Source organism: Mizuhopecten yessoensis, unplaced genomic scaffold (assembly GCF_002113885.1).
Source record: "Mizuhopecten yessoensis strain PY_sf001 unplaced genomic scaffold, ASM211388v2 scaffold6999, whole genome shotgun sequence".
Classification (NCBI taxonomy): domain Eukaryota; kingdom Metazoa; phylum Mollusca; class Bivalvia; order Pectinida; family Pectinidae; genus Mizuhopecten; species Mizuhopecten yessoensis.
The window spans coordinates 4303-28444 of NW_018406830.1; the positions used below are offsets into that span (position 1 = coordinate 4303).

Here is a 24142-nt window from a genome sequence, read left to right on the forward strand (position 1 = left end):
ATGTTAACATTACCTGATATGTTTTCTACTGTTAACGTTATCTGATATGTTTTCTATCTGAAAACAAAACAATAGCTCATTGGTTCCAATAATTGGAATGAACTATATGATTTTCTTGCAGTTCTGTAAACATAATCTTCAGGTAAAAACATCGACACTCAATTTCATGATTAATAGGAAGATTTCCTCTGAATATTGATATCAAAGTTCGAATGATTGGATTTGGGGCCAAATTGTTCGAACCTATACCTAATAAATCAAATTATAAAATGTATAGTTATACACTATATTACTTAATGTTCTTATTGTATTAAAAATGTCCTTGATGAATGTAATTTAGTACATATATTTGAAAGTCAAGAATTCCAAAGTAACAAATGGTAAAAAATACAGTTATTCATACACTCAAAGATAAATTTAATAATAAATGTAGAATCGATAATTTCAACCACCTTAAGGGACGAATTACAGAATCTATTAACATGACCTAGTATTAGAAAATATTAGCAAATACTTTGTAAATTTAGAATTTGTAATGTCCAATTGAATGTGGTAGATGGAAGAAGATTCCAAGAGAAGATAGAAAATGTATTCTTTGCAACCTGAATGAAATTGGAGACGAATATCATTATTTGTTTATTGTAATGACCACCAGATACTGCAACACAGAAGAAAATTTATGTCGAGATATTATTTTGAAAGCCCTTGTACTTTCAAGTTCAATACATTTTTTGATTATGTCAATAATGAAAAAATCTTTTCACTTTTAAAATTCCTTCAGCACATAATTGTGCAAACCAACACTGTCAATTAACGCCATGATTTGTATGTAAATTGTTCTATATATATGTTTACGTAAATTCTCTACACTGTAACCAATTTGCGAGTATAAAACTTGTCATTGCAAACGTGTATTTATCTTGAAAAATTCCTTATGGCTTTAAGAAATATTTGTTCCATTAGCTTTATTTAAAAAATAAAAACAAACAAATCGTCACTTAAAATTAAACTAATTGTCAGGCTAGATGTCTGCTAATTAGTTTAGAATGAAAGGGAAAGATTACTTGGAACCACATAGTTGAAACTGTATATATGTACCGCCTTATATAGTACTGTTTTACTCCCTGACAAGTATTGATACTATGGCTTTATAGGTAACGGTTGAGAAGTAACTAATTTAAAAACATCATAACTATGCCCAAAATTAACGTATTCTCCTTACTTTTCACTGGTGTTATATATACCTCAGCAACTAAACGATTTTTTTTCTGGTTAAGTTTAAGTCTAGCTAAAGGTAAGATGAAAGCTCGGGCGCTCCCGCTATTACAAATAACAAGTAGCGTAAGGTTGAGGAATTTATAATTTCAAAACACCGTAACTCCGCCAATAATTTACATATTATAAAAAATGTATCCAGCATTGTGTTATTTATATTCACATTTTAATAAATAAAGAGTTTTAATTGACCTAACGATAAAGATGAAAGCCCGGGCGTTCCCGATGCTGCAAATAACACGCGTTATATTCAGAGCTTTAGCGTAATGTAGCGAAGTATCTAAAGTTAGATCAGCATACATCTTTACTTTATTTAATTAACTTTACAGAGTAATGTCCGGGCAGTCCTAATATTTATAAAAAGCAAGTCCTGCAGTAATTTGGCTAATTATGAACATATTTGATATTTTCTTCAGTTTTGTATTTTTCGTTCCTTAACTAAAAGAATAAGTTGTTTCAGTACAGTCTATACTACTACACAGGTGAAATCCCGGGCGGTGTTTGTATTGCAAATAGCAAACGTCTAGCTCTTCTCCAGCGGGTTGTAACGATGTTACTAATTTCAAATAACCATAACTAAACTTTAATGATTTTTTCACCACTTCTTGATCATAACATTCATATTGTTACAAACAATGCAAAACATACATTTGAAAAGGTATATAAGTGAAAACAAACGCTCGGGCGGTCAATATATCACTACTGGGCTGTCCCTGGATGTGCCAGGCTCTACCGGGCTGTAATTATTACAACCACATTGGGGTTCTCCGAATGTGTAGAAGTTCGGAACCCAACGAGGTAGTCATTCGGAACACCTCGCCCCGATTCCAGTTCCTTCCAACGTAGACGTTAGACGACCCTATCGGCCGAGAAGTTCCGAGTGCGAGGTAGTCGGAGAAAACGCGGGAGATGTCCATATATCGATGTACTCAAAACGTCTGTTGCGATTTCACCATCTAGGAAACCAAAACCAAATACAAGACATGATAGCGCAATCGAAAATTTCATCATTCTTTAAGACTGGTCAAGCATCCAGTAAGCGTTCATCAGAAGTGACACAGAACGATCAGGTATTCATAAAGTGATAGTAGCCTCGTCTTCAACCAATAACAATAATATTGTATCGCCTAAGTCTTATGTTTCCGCGCGTTATATATTTCCGCGCAGCCAATTTATCAAGCTATATCTCGTTACTACGCGACTTGCTGGACACTACACAGAGATATTTTAGACGTTTAGGCCATCGTCTGTAAACTGACACAAAAATTACCGGAAGTTCGTCCGGAAAAACAAGCATACACATGCAGTTTTGCTTAATAATACAATTTTTTGACTTGCTCAAAACTAATCCATACCTGAAAAAAACAGTGATATATTTCATTCATGAACCGGTCTTTGTAGTCTGAAAAACGTACGAAATGTCGTGTATTTAAATGAGGCCGGTGTCAAGTCGTTTCGGTAACAAGACGAAAGTCGTTTCGGGACTTGTTTCGGGACATGTCAAAAGTCGTTTCGGGATTTTTTTACAACAAAAATAATAACAGATTCTACTCTTATTATATAATTAAAATAAATAAATTGATAAAATTACATGAATTCGTTCAAGTTGACATATTGAAAAATCAATAAGAAAAGTGATATTTAAAAAAATCTGTTTTGATTATCAAAGATATTTTTTATACCAAACGAAGCTTTTGTTCGTGCGTGTCCTTTTAGTTTATTTGAGTTATTTTTTTTTAACACTAAATCAAAATAGACAGGCACAGAAACATATGACGGCTACTTCCGATGGGAGAAATTTTTTAAAAATTGTTAGTTCTGATTTTCTTTAAATACAGTTTTATGTTGCTAGTTTTTGTTCCAATTAGTAGGTTAATTGTGTACATGTTTACGACAGTCATCCAAAATTTCAACAGTTTCTACCCATCTGCATGAATACGAAATCGCAGATGCTTCTTAATTAGTGCGCGGAAACCTATAGAAAACTAGTCAGAAAATAAATAAAAAATAACTAGTAAAATTTAGAAAAAATAAAATCCTGTTTTTAACCACAAACTTTACGTTCTCCTTGACAGTGTTCCCCCTTTTATTGATCTTCAGTCGTAAGTACAATGAAGGACACAAAGTCGTAAAATTATTTGGCTTGTAGAACTATTTAAACAAACACATATTTTTTCACTTTAACTGGAGTAAATAATTGCCATTTCCAATATGAAATAGTATTTAATTGTTGTTTGGGGACAGGTGGAAATGAGTTGAGACTGGTCTTCTTTTAATATATATTATGATTCATGTGACAAAAGGAGCCCCGGCGGACAGTCATGACACAATATTTATATCCTATATTCATCGGACATTACAATCAGGACATTCATAGCGTCGTTTTAATACGATTCAGATCGGGACAATTTAAGTATAATCAAGATAGCTCTAAATTGCAACATCTCAATAACTTGTTTATAAGTGGTCATTTCACCAGGTATCTAGTGTGGCTGCCACCATGCAGACATTTGATCGTTATGCCTACAGTTGTGCAGTCTTGTCTACAGTACAAATATGAAATAAAACATCATTTAAATAAAGTTGTTCCCTTGAAGAGTGATGGAATTTAATAAATAAACAATTCCCATGTTGGCTATGGCCCTAAAATGACCTGTCACAGGAATGACGGATGAAACCATTCAACTTCCACTTTCGTTTCTAAGTGCTTCGGTTGTCTCGGTCCTATTTGTGTTTGCATCGGAAAGGGCTATTCATATTTGTAAGTCAAGCATTTTGCTGACTTAGTGAACAGTCACATTTTCAGGAAATTCATTTGGAAAAGTACTTAAAGTAGACTAAGTGCACGAAATACATTAATTGACAATACATATGGCATCTGAACTATTGCCAACATGAAGCACGATCAGTTAAAAGTTCACAACGCGAAAATGTCCACAGCGCGATCAGTTAAAAAGCTCACAACGCGACAAATTTCCACTTCCACAGTATTCCTGGAACCCTGCGTCTCCATTCTGCTTTTACGTGTTGTAACGCTTTCTATAAAGTTACCTTTCAAATATTTGAATTGTACTTTATTCTTACTTCAGAATACACCACCAAAGAGGGCCAAAACAGAGAACAAAGAATTAACTCCAGAAAAAAAGTCCAATACAGATGGCTTTGCTGTCTCCCCAGCTTTATCACCAGAACAGAGGGCCCGAATGGAACAGAACCGAATAAATGCAGTGGCCAAACTTCACACCTTAAATTCTCAAGGACTTCTTGTCAATTTTGGAAACAGCTGGAAAAATGCATTAGAAAAAGAATTTTCCAAAGATTACTTCCAGAAGGTAATGATGTACCAGTAATACAGTCTAGCTGTGCACTGAAGTTTTCAAACACACATTGCATTTGTTTAATGGTTGTATTTAGTAGAAATATTTTTAAGTATTTTTTAAAGTGGAAGGAAATTATGATTTAATAACCAGTAGAACAACAGCGAAATGGCTCAAAGTTCTGGCTATGTATTTTGTGTGTGTTTTTGTTGGCAATGCCAATTGGAATTGGTCATGTGTTGGAAAGTGCTACGTTTCATTAATAATGGTGAGTTTTCAGAAGTACCAATTAAAACCCCATTGTCAACAAATTATCAAAGGTGTGACAGAATTTGAAAATGAATTTAGTCTAGGAATGCTTGCATTTAATTATTCATTTATTCTTTAATTTTTCGTTGTAAATGATAAGGATTTGTTTTGTGTGAACCTTTGACCTTAACTTTAATTTTTAAGCCTCTGAATCGGGGAGCACAACTTTAGCGGACGTGCATCTTTATGTGACATTTGATTTGTCCATATAAAGTTTCCAACAAATTGTTAACATAAACAAGAAAGAATACAGATATGTATGTGACTTTTCATGATGACATTTAGTTTTTAACTGACCTTTACAATATGAAAGATACTGTAATTAAACAAATTATTTTCATTTTGAAAAAATTGATCCATTAACCCTTACCGGACGGGGAACGTGTTGACACGTTTGCTTTTTCCACTCAATACAATGCGGGGAAACGTGTTTACACGATTCCGGTAGTACCTTGGGAATACCCACTGTAGACTCAAAACGAGGCAGAATTCTTTTTACATTCTTGTCAATTTGCTTGTAATATTTCAAAACAAGTTTTTTACAGCTTTTGTGCTGTAACAGGGTTGTACAAAAATTGTTGACATGTTCGAGAAATACACCCAGATTACCTGTTAATGTGTTGTGTAAAATGTGACTGACAGTCAAGTATCATGCTGTAGTATGATAAATGATGACTTGGAAAGATTTAAGGACCATGCTGTAGGTGTCGATCAACATACTCGGTATACAGAGGCTAGAAAGATTTAAGGTCCATACTGTAAGTGTCGATCAACATACTCGGTATACAGAGGCTTGAAAGATTTAAGGACCATACCTTACATACTCAGTATACGTAGGCTAAAAAGATTTAAGGACCATATACTGTAGGTGTTGATCAACATACTCAGTATACGTAGGCTAAAAAGATTTAAGGACCATATACTGTAGGTGTTGATCAACATACTCAGTATACAGAGGTTAGAAAGATTTAAGGTCCATACTGTAGGTGTCGATCAACATACTCAGTATACGTAGGCTAGAAAGATTTAAGGACCATACTGTAGGTGTCGATCAACATACTCAGTATACGTAGGCTAAAAAGATTTAAGGACCATACTGTAGGTGTCGATCAACATACTCAGTTTACAGAGGCTAGAAAGGTTTAAGGTCCATACTGTAAGTGTCGATCAACATACTCGGGATACAGAGGCTAGAAAGATTTAAGGACCATACTGTAGGTGTTGATCAACATACTCAGTTTACAGAGGCTAGAAAGGTTTAAGGTCCATACTGTAATGTTGATCAACATACTCAGTATACAGAGGCTAGAAAGCTTTAAGGACCATACTGTAGTGTTGATCAACATACTCGGTATACCATACTCAGTATACAGAGGCTAGAAAGATTTAAGGTCCATACTGTAATGGTGATCAACATACTCAGTATACAGAGGCTAGAAAGCTTTAAGGACCATACTGTAGTGTTGATCAACATACTCAGTATACAGAGGCTAGAAAGCTTTAAGGACCATACTGTAGTGTTGATCAACATACTCAGTATACAGAGGCTAGAAAGATTTATTGACCATACCTTAGGTGTCAATCAACATACTCAGTATACAGAGGCTAGAAAGATTTATTGACCATACCTTAGGTGTCAATCAACATACTCAGTATACAGAGGCTAGAAAGATTTAAGGGCCATACTGTAAGTGTCGATCAACATACTCGAGATACAGAGGCTAGAAAGATTTAAGGACCATACTGTAGTGTTGATCAACATTCTCAGTTTACAGAGGCTAGACAGATTTAAGGACTATACTGTAGGTGTCGATCAACATACTCGTTATACAGAGGCTAGAAAGATTTAAGGACCATACTGTAGGTGCCGATCAACATACTCAGTATACAGAGGCTAGAAAGATTTATTGACCATACCTTAGGTGTCAATCAACATACTCAGTATACAGAGGCTAGAAAGATTTAAGGGCCATACTGTAAGTGTCGATCAACATACTCGAGATACAGAGGCTAGAAAGATTTAAGGACCATAATGTAGTGTTGATCAACATACTCGGTATACAGAGGCTAGAAAGATTTAAGGTCCATACTGTAAGGGTCGATCAACATACTCAGTATACAGAGGCCAGAAAGATTTAAGGACCATACTGTAGTGTTGATCAACATTCTCAGTTTACAGAGGCTAGACAGATTTAAGGACTATACTGTAGGTGTCGATCAACATACTCGTTATACAGAGGCTAGAAAGATTTAAGGACCATACCGTAGGTGTCGATCAACATACTCGGTATACAGAGGCTAGTAAGGACCATACTGTAGTGTTGATCAACATACTCAGTATACAGAGGCTAGAAAGATTTAAGGACCATACTGTAGGTGTCGATCAACATACTCAGTTTACAGAGGCTAGAAAGATTTAAGGTCCATACTGTAAGTGTCGATCAACATACTCAGTATACAGAGGCCAGAAAGATTTAAGGACCATACTGTAGTGTTGATCAACATACTCGGTATACAGAGGCTAGAAAGATTTAAGGACTATACTGTAGGTGTCGATCAACATACTCGTTATACAGAGGCTAGAAAGATTTAAGGACCATACTGTAGTGTTGATCAACATTCTCAGTTTACAGAGGCTAGACAGATTTAAGGACTATACTGTAGGTGTCGATCAACATACTCAGTATACGGAGGCTAGAAAGATTTAAGGACCATACTGTAGGTGTTGATCAACATACTCAGTATACAGAGGTTAGAAAGATTTAAGGACCATATACTGTAGGTGTTGATCAACATAATCAGTATACAGAGGCTAGAAAGATTTAAGGACCATACTTTAGGTGTTGATCAACATCCTCGGTATACAGAGGCTAAAAGGATTTAAGGACCATACTTTAGGTGTTGATCAACATACTCGGAATTCAGAGGCTAGAAAAATTTAAGGACCATACTGTAGGTGTTGATCAACATACTCGGTATACAGAGGCTAGACAGATTTAAGGACTATACCGTAGGTGTCGATCAACATACTCGGTATACAGAGGCTAGAAAGATTTAAGGGCCATACTGTAGTGTTGATCAACATACTCAGTATACAGAGGCTAGAAAGATTGAAGGTCCATACTGTAGTGTTGATCAACATACTCGGTATACGGAGGCTAGAAAGATTTAAGGACCATACTGTAGTGTCGATCAACATACTCAGTATACGGAGGCTAGAAAGATTTAAGGATCATATACTGTAGTGTTGATCAACATACTCGGTATACAGAGGCTAGAAAGATTTTAGGAACATACTGTAGTGTTGATCAACATACTCGGTATACAGAGGCTAAAAGGATTTAAGGACCATACTGTAGGTGTTGATCAACATACTCAGTATACAGAGGATAGAAAGATTTAAGGACCATACTGTAGGTGTTGATCAACATACTCAGTATACAGAGGATAGAAAGATTTAAGGACCATACTGTAGGTGTCGATCAACATACTCAGTATACAGAGGCTAGAAAGATTTAATGACCACATACTCTAGGTGTCGATCAACATACTCGGTATATAGAGGCTAGAAAGATTTAAGGACCATATACGGTAGTGTTGATCAACATACTCAGTACACAGAAGCTGAGCAATGTCAAAGACAGCTGGTAACTGCAAGAGCAGTGCTTTTTCTAGGTACTTTTGGAGAGCTTTTAATGGCCCCATTCCTCATGCATTGAAACCATTTCATCTTTATGCCTAATTCCCTAAATTTGCAGTTTACTCCGGAAAATTTCCTTCCTAATTTGTATATTTTCTTACAAAAATGAGACAAAAAGGCCCATCCCAAATTAACAGAAAGAAAATCCTGGAGCTCCTGCAGTTAAAATGCAACTGAATTTAAATTTAAATTTGATACATTTTCAAGATTCTGTTCTCCTAGGTCCTTAATTACCTGGGCCATTCCTAAGAAACTTTGGGTACAACCAACTGTTTTGGGTACAAGTCTCTAATGTTGAGGTTTATGGAAACACTAAACCTAGAGCCTGGTTAGCTGTTTTATCATACTTGTGATTCTGACTATGTCACTTAAGACAATGATAGGTCAAAATCAACTTTAACGATCTTTATCTGATTTAAGGATCCCCGTACCTGGAAACGTTTTTCTAGCATGACTTGATAATAAATCATTTCTGAAAGAAAAACATTGCTTCAAATTGCTTGCAGGATTTGTGTGAAAAATATTAAAGATCAACTTAACCAAATAGCATCAAGAGTGTTCTGAGTGTAAACATTTCAGTGGGGCTGGACCGGGATACACAGTGGGGCTGGACCGGGATACACAGTGGGGCTGGACCGGGATACACAGTGGGGCTGGACCGGGATACAAACCCTGGACTTACTATTGTTATACTATTGCNAAGTTTCTGAAGTTGTGTACATTTTATATTTCAGTTGACCAAGTATGTTGAGGCAGAGAGAGCCAAAGGGACGATCTACCCACCAGCTCATCAAGTGTTCTCCTGGACACAGTACTGTACACTGGACTCTGTAAGTACACTTTGATTAGGTACATAATAATCAGTCCTTTTCCTTTTTGTTACTGTGTTTTATTGTTGGTATACAATGTTTATGTCAAATTTTTGGACTTGCTTGTGTTCTTAAATTTACCCATCAACAGATCAACCCCTAGCTTTTATTTTAATTTTCTTAGTAGTTGAAAATAAACATGAACACAACGAGGTTATCGAGTCAGCTAGTCTAGTCACACATTCTCCTCTTTACATCCACATGTACGTGTAGGTACTGTGCCTCGCTATGTACTAAGTTAGAGCTATTTGTTCAATTTGATACGAAAGTTTGTCGGGAGTGGAGTACTACAGATTACCCATAGTACTTCACTTTGTTGTTTTGCATGTTACGTAAAACCTTTTCATTCAACACATGGTTCAGTCAATGTAAATAGTCTCGTATTAAATTACTGATGTATTCCTTTGTTCCTACAACACACATTAAAGGACAACTTTTATTTAAGGTGAAGGTGGTTATATTGGGACAGGACCCATATCACGGACCAAAACAAGCTCACGGTATGTATAAAGTAGACTTTTACTATATCTCTGTCTAAGCCTTATACAAGTCTACAGCCGAGTAGAGTAGAACGTTATGTCATTTGTGCATCGGAAAACTTGTCAACCCATTAGGAAAAGGAGTGAGTCTGATTATAGTACATAGTAAGAGTAACACGTTGACTGTAGGGTAATAGAAATATTTAAACAAAAATATACAGTTTACTTCCAAAGAGAAAAAAAGTCTCTATAAACAGAGTTTGACTGCTCACATATACTTTTTTTATGGTACTACAAAAAACGGTGAAAAAGATCTTTTTTTTAAAAGTCCCCTGTTAGTGTAAGCACGAGTATAAGCATCTCTTGTTTTGTCTCGGATTGAGCTTTATTGTACATGACTTGTGTTTTCCAGGGCTGTGTTTCAGCGTACAGAAAGGGGTGAAGTCTCCACCAAGGTAAGAAAATACAGGTCAAGATAGTATGAAGGACCAACCTGATGACTGGTGAGTGGTCATATACATTGTAGTGTCTATTACCCCAGAAGGGAGACGAGATTGTATTAGTACCGGTAGTTGGTTCTTCTTTTTCTGGTTCTTCTAACATAATCTTGTCCGGACTGTAACTTTAAATCATTAAAGGTATCTTGAAGAAACATTAAGTATACCTGCATCACCTTTAGAGGATGTGCAGTGCACTGTCATTAGGTACCTGTGATTTTGACCTCAAGGTCAAAAGTCAAATAAATGCAAAGTTTTCAGGAATATCTTGTCTGGGCGCAAGTTTTAAACTGTTTAAGGGGAGATATTCATTTTTCACAAAAACAAATCTCAAGTTCATTGTAAAGAGATATGCCAAAAGTTTTTGTGCCTGGTGAATCTTACTACACATGATTTTAGGTCTTTCAATACAGGATCTGTATCTCGCACTGAAACTACAGATTTCATATAACCCTAATTGAATGAATTATAATCTTTGTCACTTGCTTCTTACTGATTACAGCAATTTTATATGAAAAAGGCAGTTTGATTTCCCTTATAAGTGTTTGATTTCTGAAATAAGTAGTTTGGTTTCAGAAATCAAAGATATGTAACATTATTACAAATCTCCATCACTGTTTAGGCTCATTGCTTGGTGCTGGTGTTAAAAGAGAAAAGAGACAAAATGACATATTTTCAAACCCAGTTAAAGTGTGATTATTGTACAGAATGGTTACCATGGTCATATACAGGCCTTTTTTGTGGCCAAATATGGGCCAGTTCTCCTCTCCAATTTTGGCATTATTTCCCCCTATTTCAGCTTTATTTTCCTCTATCTCAGTTTAAAAATTCACCCATTTGTAACTAAAATACTACCACATGAATCTGTCTTGGTTCCATTTCTCTTTTAAATTTCCATCAGTTCCACAACTGAGTGATTTATTTAATTTTCCCTGTGTTGATATTCAGTGTTGCTACTTATATTTTAAAATCTATAGTGAACAGCAAGAAACAAAATTAAAGATGTAATCCATGCCCCTCCCCCCGTACTCTCCCTCTGGCTCTTGCCTGCAGACCTGGCTGGATGGGTCATGCACCTACAGCGCATATTTTCCCCTATTTTAAAAAAGGGTACTAACTTTCTATTCCTGCATTAATCCCTGGTTACATAAATGTAAATAGGACTTTATGATATATATATACTAGCGGAAAAAAGAAACTGTGCATGCCTAAAATGTGTTATAAAAATAAATGTGTATGACGTAGAACAACAAGGTTTTCAGGGACAATTTATTTGTTACTTATTAACAGTTGCATTCCATTTTCCACGTTACGGAATCAATAAGTTCCGCTCAGGAGTGACGTAAACACAGCAGGGGTCAATACTGTGTTCACAAAAGTCCACCGTTTGCCTGAATGCAAGCCTGGCAATGTCGACGCATCGAGCCTATCAGCAGTTCAAGAATGCTTGTGGGATGGCATTCCAGATTTGTACCAATGCTTCAGGCAAATCAGCCAACGTGACCAGTTGATTAGGTAATGCCCGTAATCTGCGCTTCATTTCATCCTAGACGTGTTCAATGTGCGACAGATCGGGGGATACAGCAGGCCAGGGCAACACGGCAACGTTCTGCTGGGCCAGAAAGACCATAGCGACACGAGCTGTGTGTGGCCTGGCGTTGTCCTGCTGTAGCGTAATGCGACGTTGCTGCCCTTGCACGAATGGAACGACGTGGGTCCGCTGGATCTCGTCACGGTAACGTAACGCGTTCAAATTCCCATTACAAACCACCAGAGGCATTCTCCCGTTGGCTGTGATGCCGCCCCAAATCATAACGCTGCCTCCGCCGAAGGAACGTCGTTGTACCACACACGCGTCACGGAAATGTTCTTCAACGCGACGATACACTCTGGAACGGCCGTCACTTCTGTCCAGGTGGACTTGCGACTCGTCTGTAAACAATATGCCTGCCCAATCCCGTCTAGTAAATCGCAGACGCCTTCTGCACCAGTCCAGACGTGCTACACGATGACGTGGCAGAAGAACTGGGCGGATTGCAGGACGTCGCGGATGGATAGCTTGTTCACGCTATCGGTTCTGTACAGTTCTCAGGCTTATTGGTAGAAACCCAGGGATTGTCCGTGCAGTCAAACTTGCCGTTTGGAAGCGATTTCTCAAATGGACAAGCCAAATATGGTTGTCCTGTTGACGTGACTTCACATGTAGACGTCCCGCACGAGGTCGATCGCCAACGCGGCCAAACTGTTGATGTCGTCTCCACAAATCCCAGATTGTGTTTTGATGGACATGAAAACGTGTAGAGACAACGGCTTGGCCCATACCAGCTTGAAGTATACCAATAATCCGGAGGCGGTCATTTTTATTGAGTCTCGGCATATCATTAATCACAAATTAAAATGTTATAATGCTATTTTTACTGTTCACTGGTCTCAACAGAGTGACCCAACAGTTGAAAAATAAACTTTCATTGTCGAATTGGATGGCTGGACGAGAAAAACGTGCAAACTGGTCAACGCCTAGAGAGAGCAAACTGCACGGGAAAAACTGTAAATGACACACAGATAGTGTGTAAGTGTCATACTCGGTCATGTGTGTGAATTTTCATGTATATACAGTTGGTAATACATGTTCTATAACTATTCTCCGCATGCACAGTTTCTTTTACCACGCCCATCTGTGTTAATCAGGGGGCTCCGATGGCAGGAGTTTATTTTGTAGAGGTATAATGTGTCAGTTTGGCTAATTAATAACTCCTAACTCCTGCTACCATAGAAATTACCGGTAATGAATATGGATGGTATAACCTAGTAATGTGTGTTACACAATATAACACATGTAGTGTGACTTGTGTGTATAAGGTCAGGATATACATATGTATGGTATAACCTAGTAATGTATGTAACACAATATAACATATGTAGTGTGACTTGTGTGTGTATAAGGTCATGATATATGGGGCAAATAGAGACTCTTAAAAGTAGAAAGGCTTACAAGGTTAACTACTGGAGTCCTAACTGGACTCAGCATTTTGATTTCAACTTAATATAGCTTGGCATCAAATTTGTTGTAACAAATTAAAATGAAGACCTCCTATAAAACGCCTTGCTGTTGGATACTATGCTGAACTATACAGTATACATCAATAGAGAACAAGTGGGAGTATCTCATATCCTGTCAACTATTGATGGCATTGTCATGTTATTGTTAAACTATGACACAGCATTATTGACAATAAATGTAGGATTTCAAGGAATACCACAACTTGTATTAAAAATGCTTAAAATGTGACATTTTGTATTGATTACAGCTTAGAGAACATGTATAAGGAGTTGACAAGTGATATAGAGGGATTCCAACACCCTGGTCACGGCACCCTGATTGGCTGGGCTGAACAAGGTACATACATTCTCAGCTCACCTGACCAAGGACACATAACCACATGTAGAAAAATAATAGGCATAAAAAAACAGATACAGCCATGCTACCGATATTGGTCTGGGGTCCAGCCCCACCCTGGAGACCTAATGCATCATGTTTTGGAATTGACCAAGATCCCGACCCTAAAACCACACATATCTTTACCGGGCATTAACAGATAAATACAGCCATGCTACCGACATTGGTCTGGGGTCCACCGCCACCCTGGAGACCTAATGCATCATGTTTTAGAAATGACCAAAGATCTCAACCCTAAAACCACACATATCTTTACCGGGCATTAACAGATAAATACAACCATGCTACTAGGATGAGTCTTGGGTCCAGCCTTGCCGCTTAAAATAATCAGATGAGCATTATAAGGCCTCTGACCCTCTTGTTTATTTCTATGGTAGGTTAACTTTTATTGTTTATATATCTCTATACATGTAACAGATCTGATCACCAGTGATCATCAGATAGCTAATTATTCTGTTGTGTCTTTTGAGTTTTCGGGTCCTGGGTTTTAAACTTTGAATCCTGATAACTCACACACCATAAAGTGTAGAACATTAGGCCTGTTTACAATATAAAATTAATAGACAACGTGCTATCTATTTGTGTGACATTTATAATGGTGCTTGAGACAAAAGAATCTTTCAAAAATTGAAAAATGAAATAGTATTATATATTTACCCAATCTGTAAGTGTTGTTTATCTTTTAGGTGTGCTGTTATTAAACTCATGTCTGACTGTGCGGCAACACCAAGCCAACTCCCACAAAGACCGAGGCTGGGAGAAATTCACAGATGCTGTCATATCATGGCTCAACAAAAACATGACAGGACTGGTGTTCATACTGTGGGGGTCATACGCACAGAAAAAGGGATGTTTTATAGACAAGGTACACAATACTTCTAGACTACTGAAAACCTGAATATTTTTGATGTGGTAATATTTTGATTTATTGATGCCCTGCTTATAAAACAGACTGAATTATACATATACTTTGCAGTGAAGTTTTTGCCTAGTTTAAAGTCAACTACAGGCTGCTTCCCCAGGCAATTCATGTAGGAACAGGCTGTTGTAATATTTAGGTTGCCTTGACAAAGTTGTGATTAATTGATAGAATCTCCTTCTACCTTGAAGGTGTGACAGAGAAATCTCCAACCCAAGGGGTGATTTATTTGGATGTCTGATGATTTCTCTGTTACACCCTCAATGTAGGGAATGATTTTATTTTCTCCCAACATTCCAATAATACATGTATATTTAAAAACAACAGTTTTCAGCTTGCATGACTAATTATTCTGGAAACCAAAAGGCCTTTGGTGATGATATTTGGCCAGTATCAAATGACCTATTGCGATCGCCTTTTGTCCGGCGGCGGCCGACGTGCGTCTGTAAACAATTTACATTTTCGACTTCTTCTCAAAAAACCCTGAACCAATTTCAATGAAAATTCCAAAAAGAGTCAAATTGACTGAAATTTCAAAATTATTATTCTCAAGACCCAGATATGGTAGAATCAAATACTCTTCATAGATAGAAGGGTCTTAATATGCTTTACCAAAATTGTGAATTTCATGACCCTGGGGTCTCACGTTTCCCCCTGGGGGGTAAACTTTACTATAGTTTATATAGGGAAATAACATTTTTAACCAACATATGTTCAATTTCCATTGGAATTAATTCAAACTTGGTTAGCAATATCAGTATTTGGTAGCAGTTTGACGGTATGCACATATGAGCCCTGACTGACCCCAAGGGTCTGACAGGTGGGGCCAAAAAGGGTTGAATTGACTGAAATTCCAAAAGTATTCTTTTCAAGACACAGTTATGGTAGAATCAAATACTTTTCAAAGATGGAAGGGTCAAGGTGCTTTACCAAAATTGTGAATTTCATGACCCTGGGGAGGGGGTAAACTTTAGTATAGTTTATATAGGGAAATCACATTTTTGACCAACATTTGTTTAATTTCCATTGGAAGTAATTCAAACTTGCTTAGCATTATCAGTATTAGATAGCAGTTTGATAGTATGCACCTATCAGCCCTGACTGACCCCCAGGGGCTGATGGGTGGGGCCAAAACTGGTCAAATTAACTGAAATTTCAAAGTCTTCTTCTCAAGTCCCAGATATGGAAGAATCAAATACTCTTCATAGATAGAAGGGTCTTAATATGCTTTACCAAAATTGTGAATTTCATGACCCTGGGGTCTCACGTTTCCCCCTGGGGGAGGGGGGGGGGGGGGGGGGGGGCAACATTTATTATGGTTTATACAAAAATGTATTGGCAAATGATACTTTGGATATTACATGTTGATAACTTGATTGGAATTATAACCCTGAGTTGACAGTTTAATACTTTGAAAATTTTGAGCCAGCCCTACCCCCAAGGGCAGTAGGGCGGGGCCCAAAGGAGTCAGTGTGCCTAAAATGTCTTCATTTTCCTTGTTTAGAATCAAAGGTCCTAGTTTCAAATACTTTTCAGTCTTAAATCTGTATGCTAGATATTGAATAAGGTGGTTTTATTGATTTTTGTCGCTTTGAATAATATTTCTGTTCATGTGTTATAAACAAAAATCAACTCTCTGTATAAATATATCAGAACTCAGGTGACCGTTAAGGCCCATGGGTTCTTGTTCAAATAAATAACCATCAACCATATTCAGGGTCACAGGCATACATGCCATAACTTTCCGGTGCAAAATAGTGAGATCAGTGATTATTTTTAGTGAGATTTGGTAAAAAATAGTGAGATTTTTTCTCTGAATTCATGAGAAATTCGTGAGACATTTAAAACATAAATTATATAGCATATATCATAGTATTGAATCATTTGTGCTATCCTGAAGCCTCTAATTACTTTGTTAAAGCCATAATTGAAGATTTTTTGATATTTTAAAGGATATTAGGAAGGTTAACACGTGACATACGGTCCAGATAAAGCTATCAATATTTAAAAGTAAATAAATCACATAAAAGGCAAAAAATAATAGTAATTAAAAAAAGAAGAAATTCCACAAGGATTAGAAAAAATATATATCTCAAAACATTGGGAATATTTAAATCTAATTTGTTGGGAAAAAAATAACCAATAAATACTTTTTATAACCAATAAATACTTTTTTTATATATCCAATTCTGAGGAAACTTGTTTCCTTCTGTTTATGTTATTTTAATTAACACTCAATCCCATCCCGACGGCAAGAGAATTAATTCCGTATTCAATGTCAGTGCCCGGTTTCGATTTTATAGTCACCTCAAACATTAACCATGTTTTTGATTGTAATGAATTAACAGCTCTTAAGTTGCTGTTTAATGTTAATATCAACTGTCATCACATATTAATTAGCAACTAGCCCCCACTGGATGTGGGGTCACAGATTTAATTGCTTAACACATCGGTGAGCAAGTCATCAAGCCATCAAGCCATGCCCCGCTAAATCGGTTGGCCGTGCCATTCAGAACTTTCACACCTAAGCTGCTAATTGGCCTGGCCTGTAATTTAAGTGGCTGGCGTGTGACTTCAGACCTCGCGGTGACCAAGGTCAGTGTGAATCCATGTAGCTATTGTTTATTCACTAAGATTGACCAAATTTGTGTCTTTTCGTGAGATCAAATTATTTGCAACAAAAAGCGTGAAAATGGGTTCCCACACCGTGAGACATTTTGGAAGGCTGTTTTTCGTGAGTCTCACGCCTAAATCGTGAGATATAGCATGAATGCACAGGGGTCAGATATTCTTTAAAATCTGTAAGTTACTTGCTCTGTATAACAACAATAGGCCAAGGATGATGATATTTGGCCAGTTATATTCTTGAATGAATGCTGTAACGTGACTCGAACCTGCAACCCTTTGGTCACGAGACCGGTGTCCTACCACTAGACTACTATGCCTCCTAATTAAAAAGGGCTATCAACTTTGTTCAAACAAATTTCATTTATAAGCTCTGATTGACATGCATGTCTTTCATCCTAAATTTTTTTGTCCATATAAAATTATGTAACTGATGTTCATCTCTGATTTCATCTTTTCAAACTTCAGAATTTGACTTTATTACATACACTGCTGTTCTTTATTTCCTCTGCTGAGGCTTTTGTAATATTGAGTTGTATTAGGTATTTCTGCCTTGTTAGTTTGTCCGATATCTTCACCAGACATTTGGGGCAATAGTTCACTTACTTCTGGTTATTTATGGGTAGTCGAATGACGCAGTGGATAGCGCACTTGCCTTTCACCAAGGCGATCAGTGTTTGATTCCCCGATTGAATGTGAAAAGGTATGTGGTCACCTGATGACCACATGGGCTTTTTCCGGGTACTCCAGTTTCCTCCCACAGTAAGACCCCCCCACCCCACCCCTGTACTCCGGTTTCCTCCCACAGTCAGACCCCCTGTACTCCGGTTTCCTCCCACAGTAAGGCCCCCTGTGCGCTAACAGCCGGGCTAACAATAGTGTTCGGTATAAGTTGTAAAAACTTGTTTCATAATTGTTGCAAAAGAAATAAAGTTTATGTTATATTACTTCTGGTGTATGTGAAATACTATTTTGCCATCCTGTATTGTACATCTTCAGGGTTATGAATTTCATATTGTAAGGTTGTTTATTCATGTACATCGATAAAACAATAAATGCTATACAACAAGCAGCAGAATCTGGAATATGTTCTGTAAGAGCAACTCTATTTAGCTCACCTAGTGCATAGCAGTTCAATCTTTCATAAAGATGGGACCTACTTAATGTTTAGCATGCTGCGATGAAGTGCCACCCTGTACAGAATAAGAGTCCTTATACAAATTCTGAATAATCATAGTCAAGGTGTTTATTGACGACATCCATTTATGTCTAGCCTTATGTTTGTCCTACTATATCAGTCTTCTACACCTTTATTCAGACGAAACCAAGTACAGCCGCTTCCCAAAAAACCCAACCTTATGAAGGTTATTGGAAAATTGGAAAAACACACATTTGCTGGAAATGAAGAAATAAAGTCTTTTTGTTATTGTGTCTTACTTTAATTTAATTCAGTAAATGTTTGTTTAATCATCTCCCTCCGTCCATTCTTCTAATGATGATGATAATGATAATTTGAGGTTCTTATACACCGTTTTATCACAATATATTTTATAGGTCGTCTCAAAGCTGTTCACAAATTATTTTCCGAGGTTATAGGGCCTTTGCAACTAGCCAATATATCTTTCTCAACTCCCTGGGGAGCATACACCCGGTGCTGCCCTTTCAGCGTTCACAGCTAGCACTCAACAATTCTAGCACTGCATGCCCAACCACATACTCATTTACAGCTGAGTAGACTGGACCAAGCGGAGTAAAGTATCTTGTATCTCTTGTCTACACATCTGAAGGGACTTCAGTAGTGAGACCTCCCATGTAATATGATGGCTGTGACATCACTTGTCTACACATCTGTAGGGACTTCGGTAGTGAAACCTCCCGTGTAATATTCCCGTGTAATATGATGGCTGTGACATCACTTGTCTACACATCTATAGGGACTTCGGGTAGTTCCCTGTCTGGAATAGAAGTGTCGCTAAGTACAAAAGTTCAGTGCATGTTCCAGTTGCGGCACAATTGATGATCTGGTGTTTACACTTCCCTGTGATCTTGTACATGGTTTTGTTGTTGGTAGATTCAGCCAAGTGATGCTGATAACTTTGCTGTGCCATTAAAGAGATGTTCCTCAATGTATACGCATACACGATTGCTTCCTCCACCTCTGACTGTGATTTCATTAGTAAACTAATCGATGGTATCATTGAACTAGATTGATTAGAAACAATGGCCAACCCAAATAGGATGCCTATATCCTATTTGTATTCAGTTTCTTTTACATGTTGTGGCCACCCGAGTTCTCTTTGTGTTTTGGTATCACAAATCCTTTCCAATAATGGTGGTTGAAATATTTTTTCCAAAAGATAGGCACATTACCTTATTTTTATGAAAATAATTCAGAATATGGAAAAGTTTTTTCCTTTTGGCTATTGACTAGGAACATGTTGTTGGCTGGGATGAAGTAGTTAGGTAAGTGTCCTGCTTTGACATATGATATAAAGAATGTGGAAGCAAAACAAGAAACAGAAAAACAAATTCTGTTTCTGCCAAATGTTTCCATGAGAATTTTCTATTGCGAAAAGCATGACTGATTTCAAGTATTCAGACAATAAAATATTAACATCTCCAGTGATACTTGTCAGTGTATCTTCGATTTCTATGAAGAAATATTTCAGCAAACAATACGCTTTTATCTGGATTTGACTGAAGGAGTAAACTAAGGATCTTTCTGCTGATGCAAATGATATCCTCCATTGTGACTTCGTTTCCTCAGAACACGGGTCTCCTTGTGGGACGAGACGACAACCTTTCTCTATCAGCATTTGTGATGGCCATCCATAAAGACGTGTACGTCTCACCCATTCATTTGTAGCCCTAGGCCAACTGTTAAAATGAAAACAGTGTATGAAATCTGTTCTACCCGATGTACCACTCTGTACGCTAGAGTCACTTGGTAATCCCATGTCCCTAGGTTTGTTGACATTTTGTTCTCGGAAAATATCGCTTGACACAAATGTGACATCCCGAGCTTTAAAAAATGAATTGTGTAGCACTGTGCTGCACATCTGTCCTGTATGAACTAGTTGTAAGGCTACATACCCGGGTGGGCAGTCAGCCTCATTGATCTGCAGTATAGTCGTGTCAGCACAAGCTGGAGGAACACTCTGTTCAGGGTAAATGACCACCACATGATTGTCTATAATCATGATGTTAATATCTAAACCAAGCATGTAGATGCCCTCTGATGCACTCCCACACAGAATGTACTGTTGCCCTGGCCACTATTATGAACGTGCTCCTCTATGAGTATGACCTTTCACCTATTGTTGATCTCCTCATTTGTCCCTGTCACATTCGATTCCTGTCGAGGTAAGTTGACAGCAGTACAGAGTTATCCTCATTGTCCCAGGAACATGCCATAACTGCCCTCACATGAAATCTGCAACGAAATGGAATTCTGTTTGAAACCTTAGTTTGAAATATTTTGGGCTCAGGGGCAAAGATATGCCCAATGAAACCAGTATGTTTGACCGGGGAAATCTAATGTAAACAGTAAAACTGATACAACGGCTGTTCAGTACAGATGTACTGAACCATCTGCCTAGTAATCTGTCATGTAACTATATAAAACTGAAAGTGTGGGGCCTCGATCAGGTCAACATAGAAATGGCCTACATAACCTGTATAAATAAAATGATTCAAACTATTGAGATCCTATATTTAGGCCGTTACTGGTATCTCTCATCAACATTGTATACTTGTTGCATAAATAGATAATGTGAAATGTAGTCCAAGGCTGTAGCTTATTGACTACTCCGGTATTTAAGTTCATTTTAGTCTCTATTCTCTATTAAGGCAGGTAAACACCGGTTATGCTCGTATACGGTGACTGAACTTTGAATTTCCACAATAGTTGTGTGTAGCTGTTTACATGTGCTTACACACTGTGATGTCTGTGGACAAGGGTAAATTTAAGTATCTACCTGATGGGGATATTGAATTACTATTTAAAGCCACATGGCCCATTACCAAAATAATAAAAAAAAAACAGCGTTTACCTTATGATCTGATAACTACAACTTGTACTGGAGGGTTCCCTATAATTGTGTCACATCAGATCTAGTTGAAACTATCGAAAAATTGATCACAGAATATTTAAAACTGACATAAATTCCTTGCAATTTCAGAAGAAGCACTGTGTTCTACAAGGGGTCCATCCTTCACCACTGTCGGCTCATAGAGGCTTCTTTGGTTGTAAACACTTCTCCAAGTGTAATTCCTACCTTGAAGAGAAGGGAAAGACCCCCATAGACTGGACCCTGATGCCCCCACAGGACTAGGCCAACAGCTGGTGCCCCTACAAGACTAGCTCAGTACAGCATTGTTACGGTGCTATCAGCCTGATGAAGAAGAACATCAGGCAGCCTATCTTGTGGCTCTACAGAGGAGAACATTAGTACTGGCATCTTTGTGACTTCGAGACCTGATTCCTGAAAGGAAAAATATTTTGATCTAATGAAACCTCAAAAATAATGCAGTTCTTGTGTTTTAGCCATTAATACTGCAACAAGGAGTTGCTTTTGATCAAATTGTTGATTTTTGCTGTTGTTTTCAAAATATCTGTTAAAGTCTTTTTGAACAGTTCATTGATGGTTTTTGCTTAATCTCAAATTATCATGCCGATGTTTTGAAACCATGTTATGAATTTCTTCATCACCATTTTGAATCATTCAGTTATTATTGAATAAAACTGGCACAATTTGTTGTTGTATCTAGTTCAGTATTCACATTTACTCTTGATTTGGTGTAGACTTTCCAAACATTACAGTGATATGGTCACCTGATACAAGTTTTAAAGATTTGAAAGACTCATGACTTTTGGAGGACTACCCTGTCACAATGAAAGATTACAGTGTCATGATGACCCAGTGACTTTGAAAGATTGCAGTGTCATGTTGACCCAGTGACTCTAAAAGGCTGCAGTGTCATGTTGATCAAGTGACTTTGAAAGATTGCAGTGTCATTTTGATCAAGTGACTGAAAGATTGCAGCGTCATGTTGATAAAGTGACTCTGAAAGATTGCAGTGTCATGTTGATCAAGTGACTAAAAGATTGCAGTGTCATGTTGATCAAGTGACTCTTGCAGTGTCATTTTGATCAAGTGACTGAAAGATTGCAGCGTCATGTTGACCCAGTGACTCTGAACGATTGCAGTGTCATGTTTATCAAGTGACTCTGAAAGGCTGCAGTGTCATGTTGATCAAGTGGCTTTGAAAGATTGCAGTGTCATGTTGATATTGCAGTGTCATGTTGACCAAGTGATGCTGAAAGGCTTCAGTGTCATGTTGATCAAGTGACTGAAAGATTTGAAAGACTCATGACTTTTGGAGGACTACCCTGTCACAATGAAATATTGCAGTGTCATGCTGACCCAATGACTTTGAAAGATTGCAGTGTCATGTTGACCAAGTGACTCTGTATGGCTTCAGTGTCATGTTGATCAAGTGACTGAAAGATTGCAGCGTCATGTTGACCCAGTGACTCTGAACGATTGCAGTGTCATGTTTATCAAGTGACTCTGAAAGGCTGCAGTGTCATGTTGATCAAGTGATTTTCCAAGACTGCAGTGTCATGATGACCCAGTGACTTTGAAAGATTGCAGTGTCATGTTGACCAAGTGATGCTGAAAGGCTTCAGTGTCATGTTGATCAAGTGACTTTGAAAGATTGCAGTGTCATGTTGATCAAGTGACTCTGAAAGATTGCAGTGTTATGTTGATCAAGTGATTTTCCAAGACTGCAGTGTCATGATGACCCAGTGACTTTGATAGATTGCAGTGTCATGTTGACCCATTTACTCTGAAAGGCTGCAGTGTCATGTTGATCAAATATATCATGTCATGTCATGTTGATCAAGTGAGTCTGAAAGATTGAAGTGTCATGTTGATCAAGTGAGTCTGAAAGTGTCATGTTGATCAAGTGCCTGAAAGATTGCAGTGCCATGTTGATAAAGTGGCTCTGAAAGATTGCAGTGTCATGTTGATCAAGTGATTTTCCAAGACTGCAGTGTCATGATGACCCAATGACTTTGAAAGGCTTCAGTGTCATGTTGATCAAGTGACTGAAAGATTGCAGTGCCATGTTGATAAAGTGACTCTGAAAGATTGCAGTGTCATGTTGATCAAGTGAGTCTGAAAGATTGAAGTGTCATGTTGATCAAGTGACTGAAAGATTGCAGTGTCATGTTGATCAAGTGACTCTGAAAGGCTGCAGTGTCATGTTGATCAAGTGACTTTCAAAGACTGCAGTGTCATGATGACCCAGTGACTTTGAAAGATTGCAGCGTCATGTTGACCAAGTGACGCTGAAAGGCTTCAGTGTCATGTTGATCAAGTGACTTTGAAAGATTGCAGTGTCATGTTGATCAAGTGACTCTGAAAGATTGCAGTGTTATGTTGATTAAGTGACTGAACGATTTGAAAGACTCATGACTTTTGGAGGACTACCCTGTCACAATGAAAGATTAGTGTCATGTTGACCCATTTACTCTGAAAGGTTGCAGTGTCATGTTGATCAAGTGACTTTGAAAGATTGAAGTGTCATGTTGATCAAGTGACTGAAAGATTTGAAAGACTCATGACTTTGGAGGACTACCCTGTCCCAATGAAAGATTACAGTGTCATGCTGACCCAGTGACTTTG

The 24142-nt window shown here is 37.6% G+C and overlaps 1 protein-coding gene across 1 annotated transcript; it reads left to right on the forward strand.

Moving 5' to 3' along the window:
- The first annotated feature begins 2129 nt into the window (after positions 1-2129).
- Positions 2130-22202, forward strand: LOC110452945 (uracil-DNA glycosylase 2-like). Its single transcript, XM_021501706.1, has 8 exons — positions 2130-2345; positions 4365-4607; positions 9336-9431; positions 9916-9970; positions 10362-10404; positions 13755-13843; positions 14590-14768; positions 21629-22202. The coding sequence occupies exons 1-8, from the start codon at positions 2199-2201 to the stop codon at positions 21779-21781; spliced, it is 1005 nt and encodes a 334-aa protein (XP_021357381.1). The 5' UTR covers positions 2130-2198; the 3' UTR covers positions 21782-22202.
- Positions 22203-24142: the final 1940 nt, after the last annotated feature.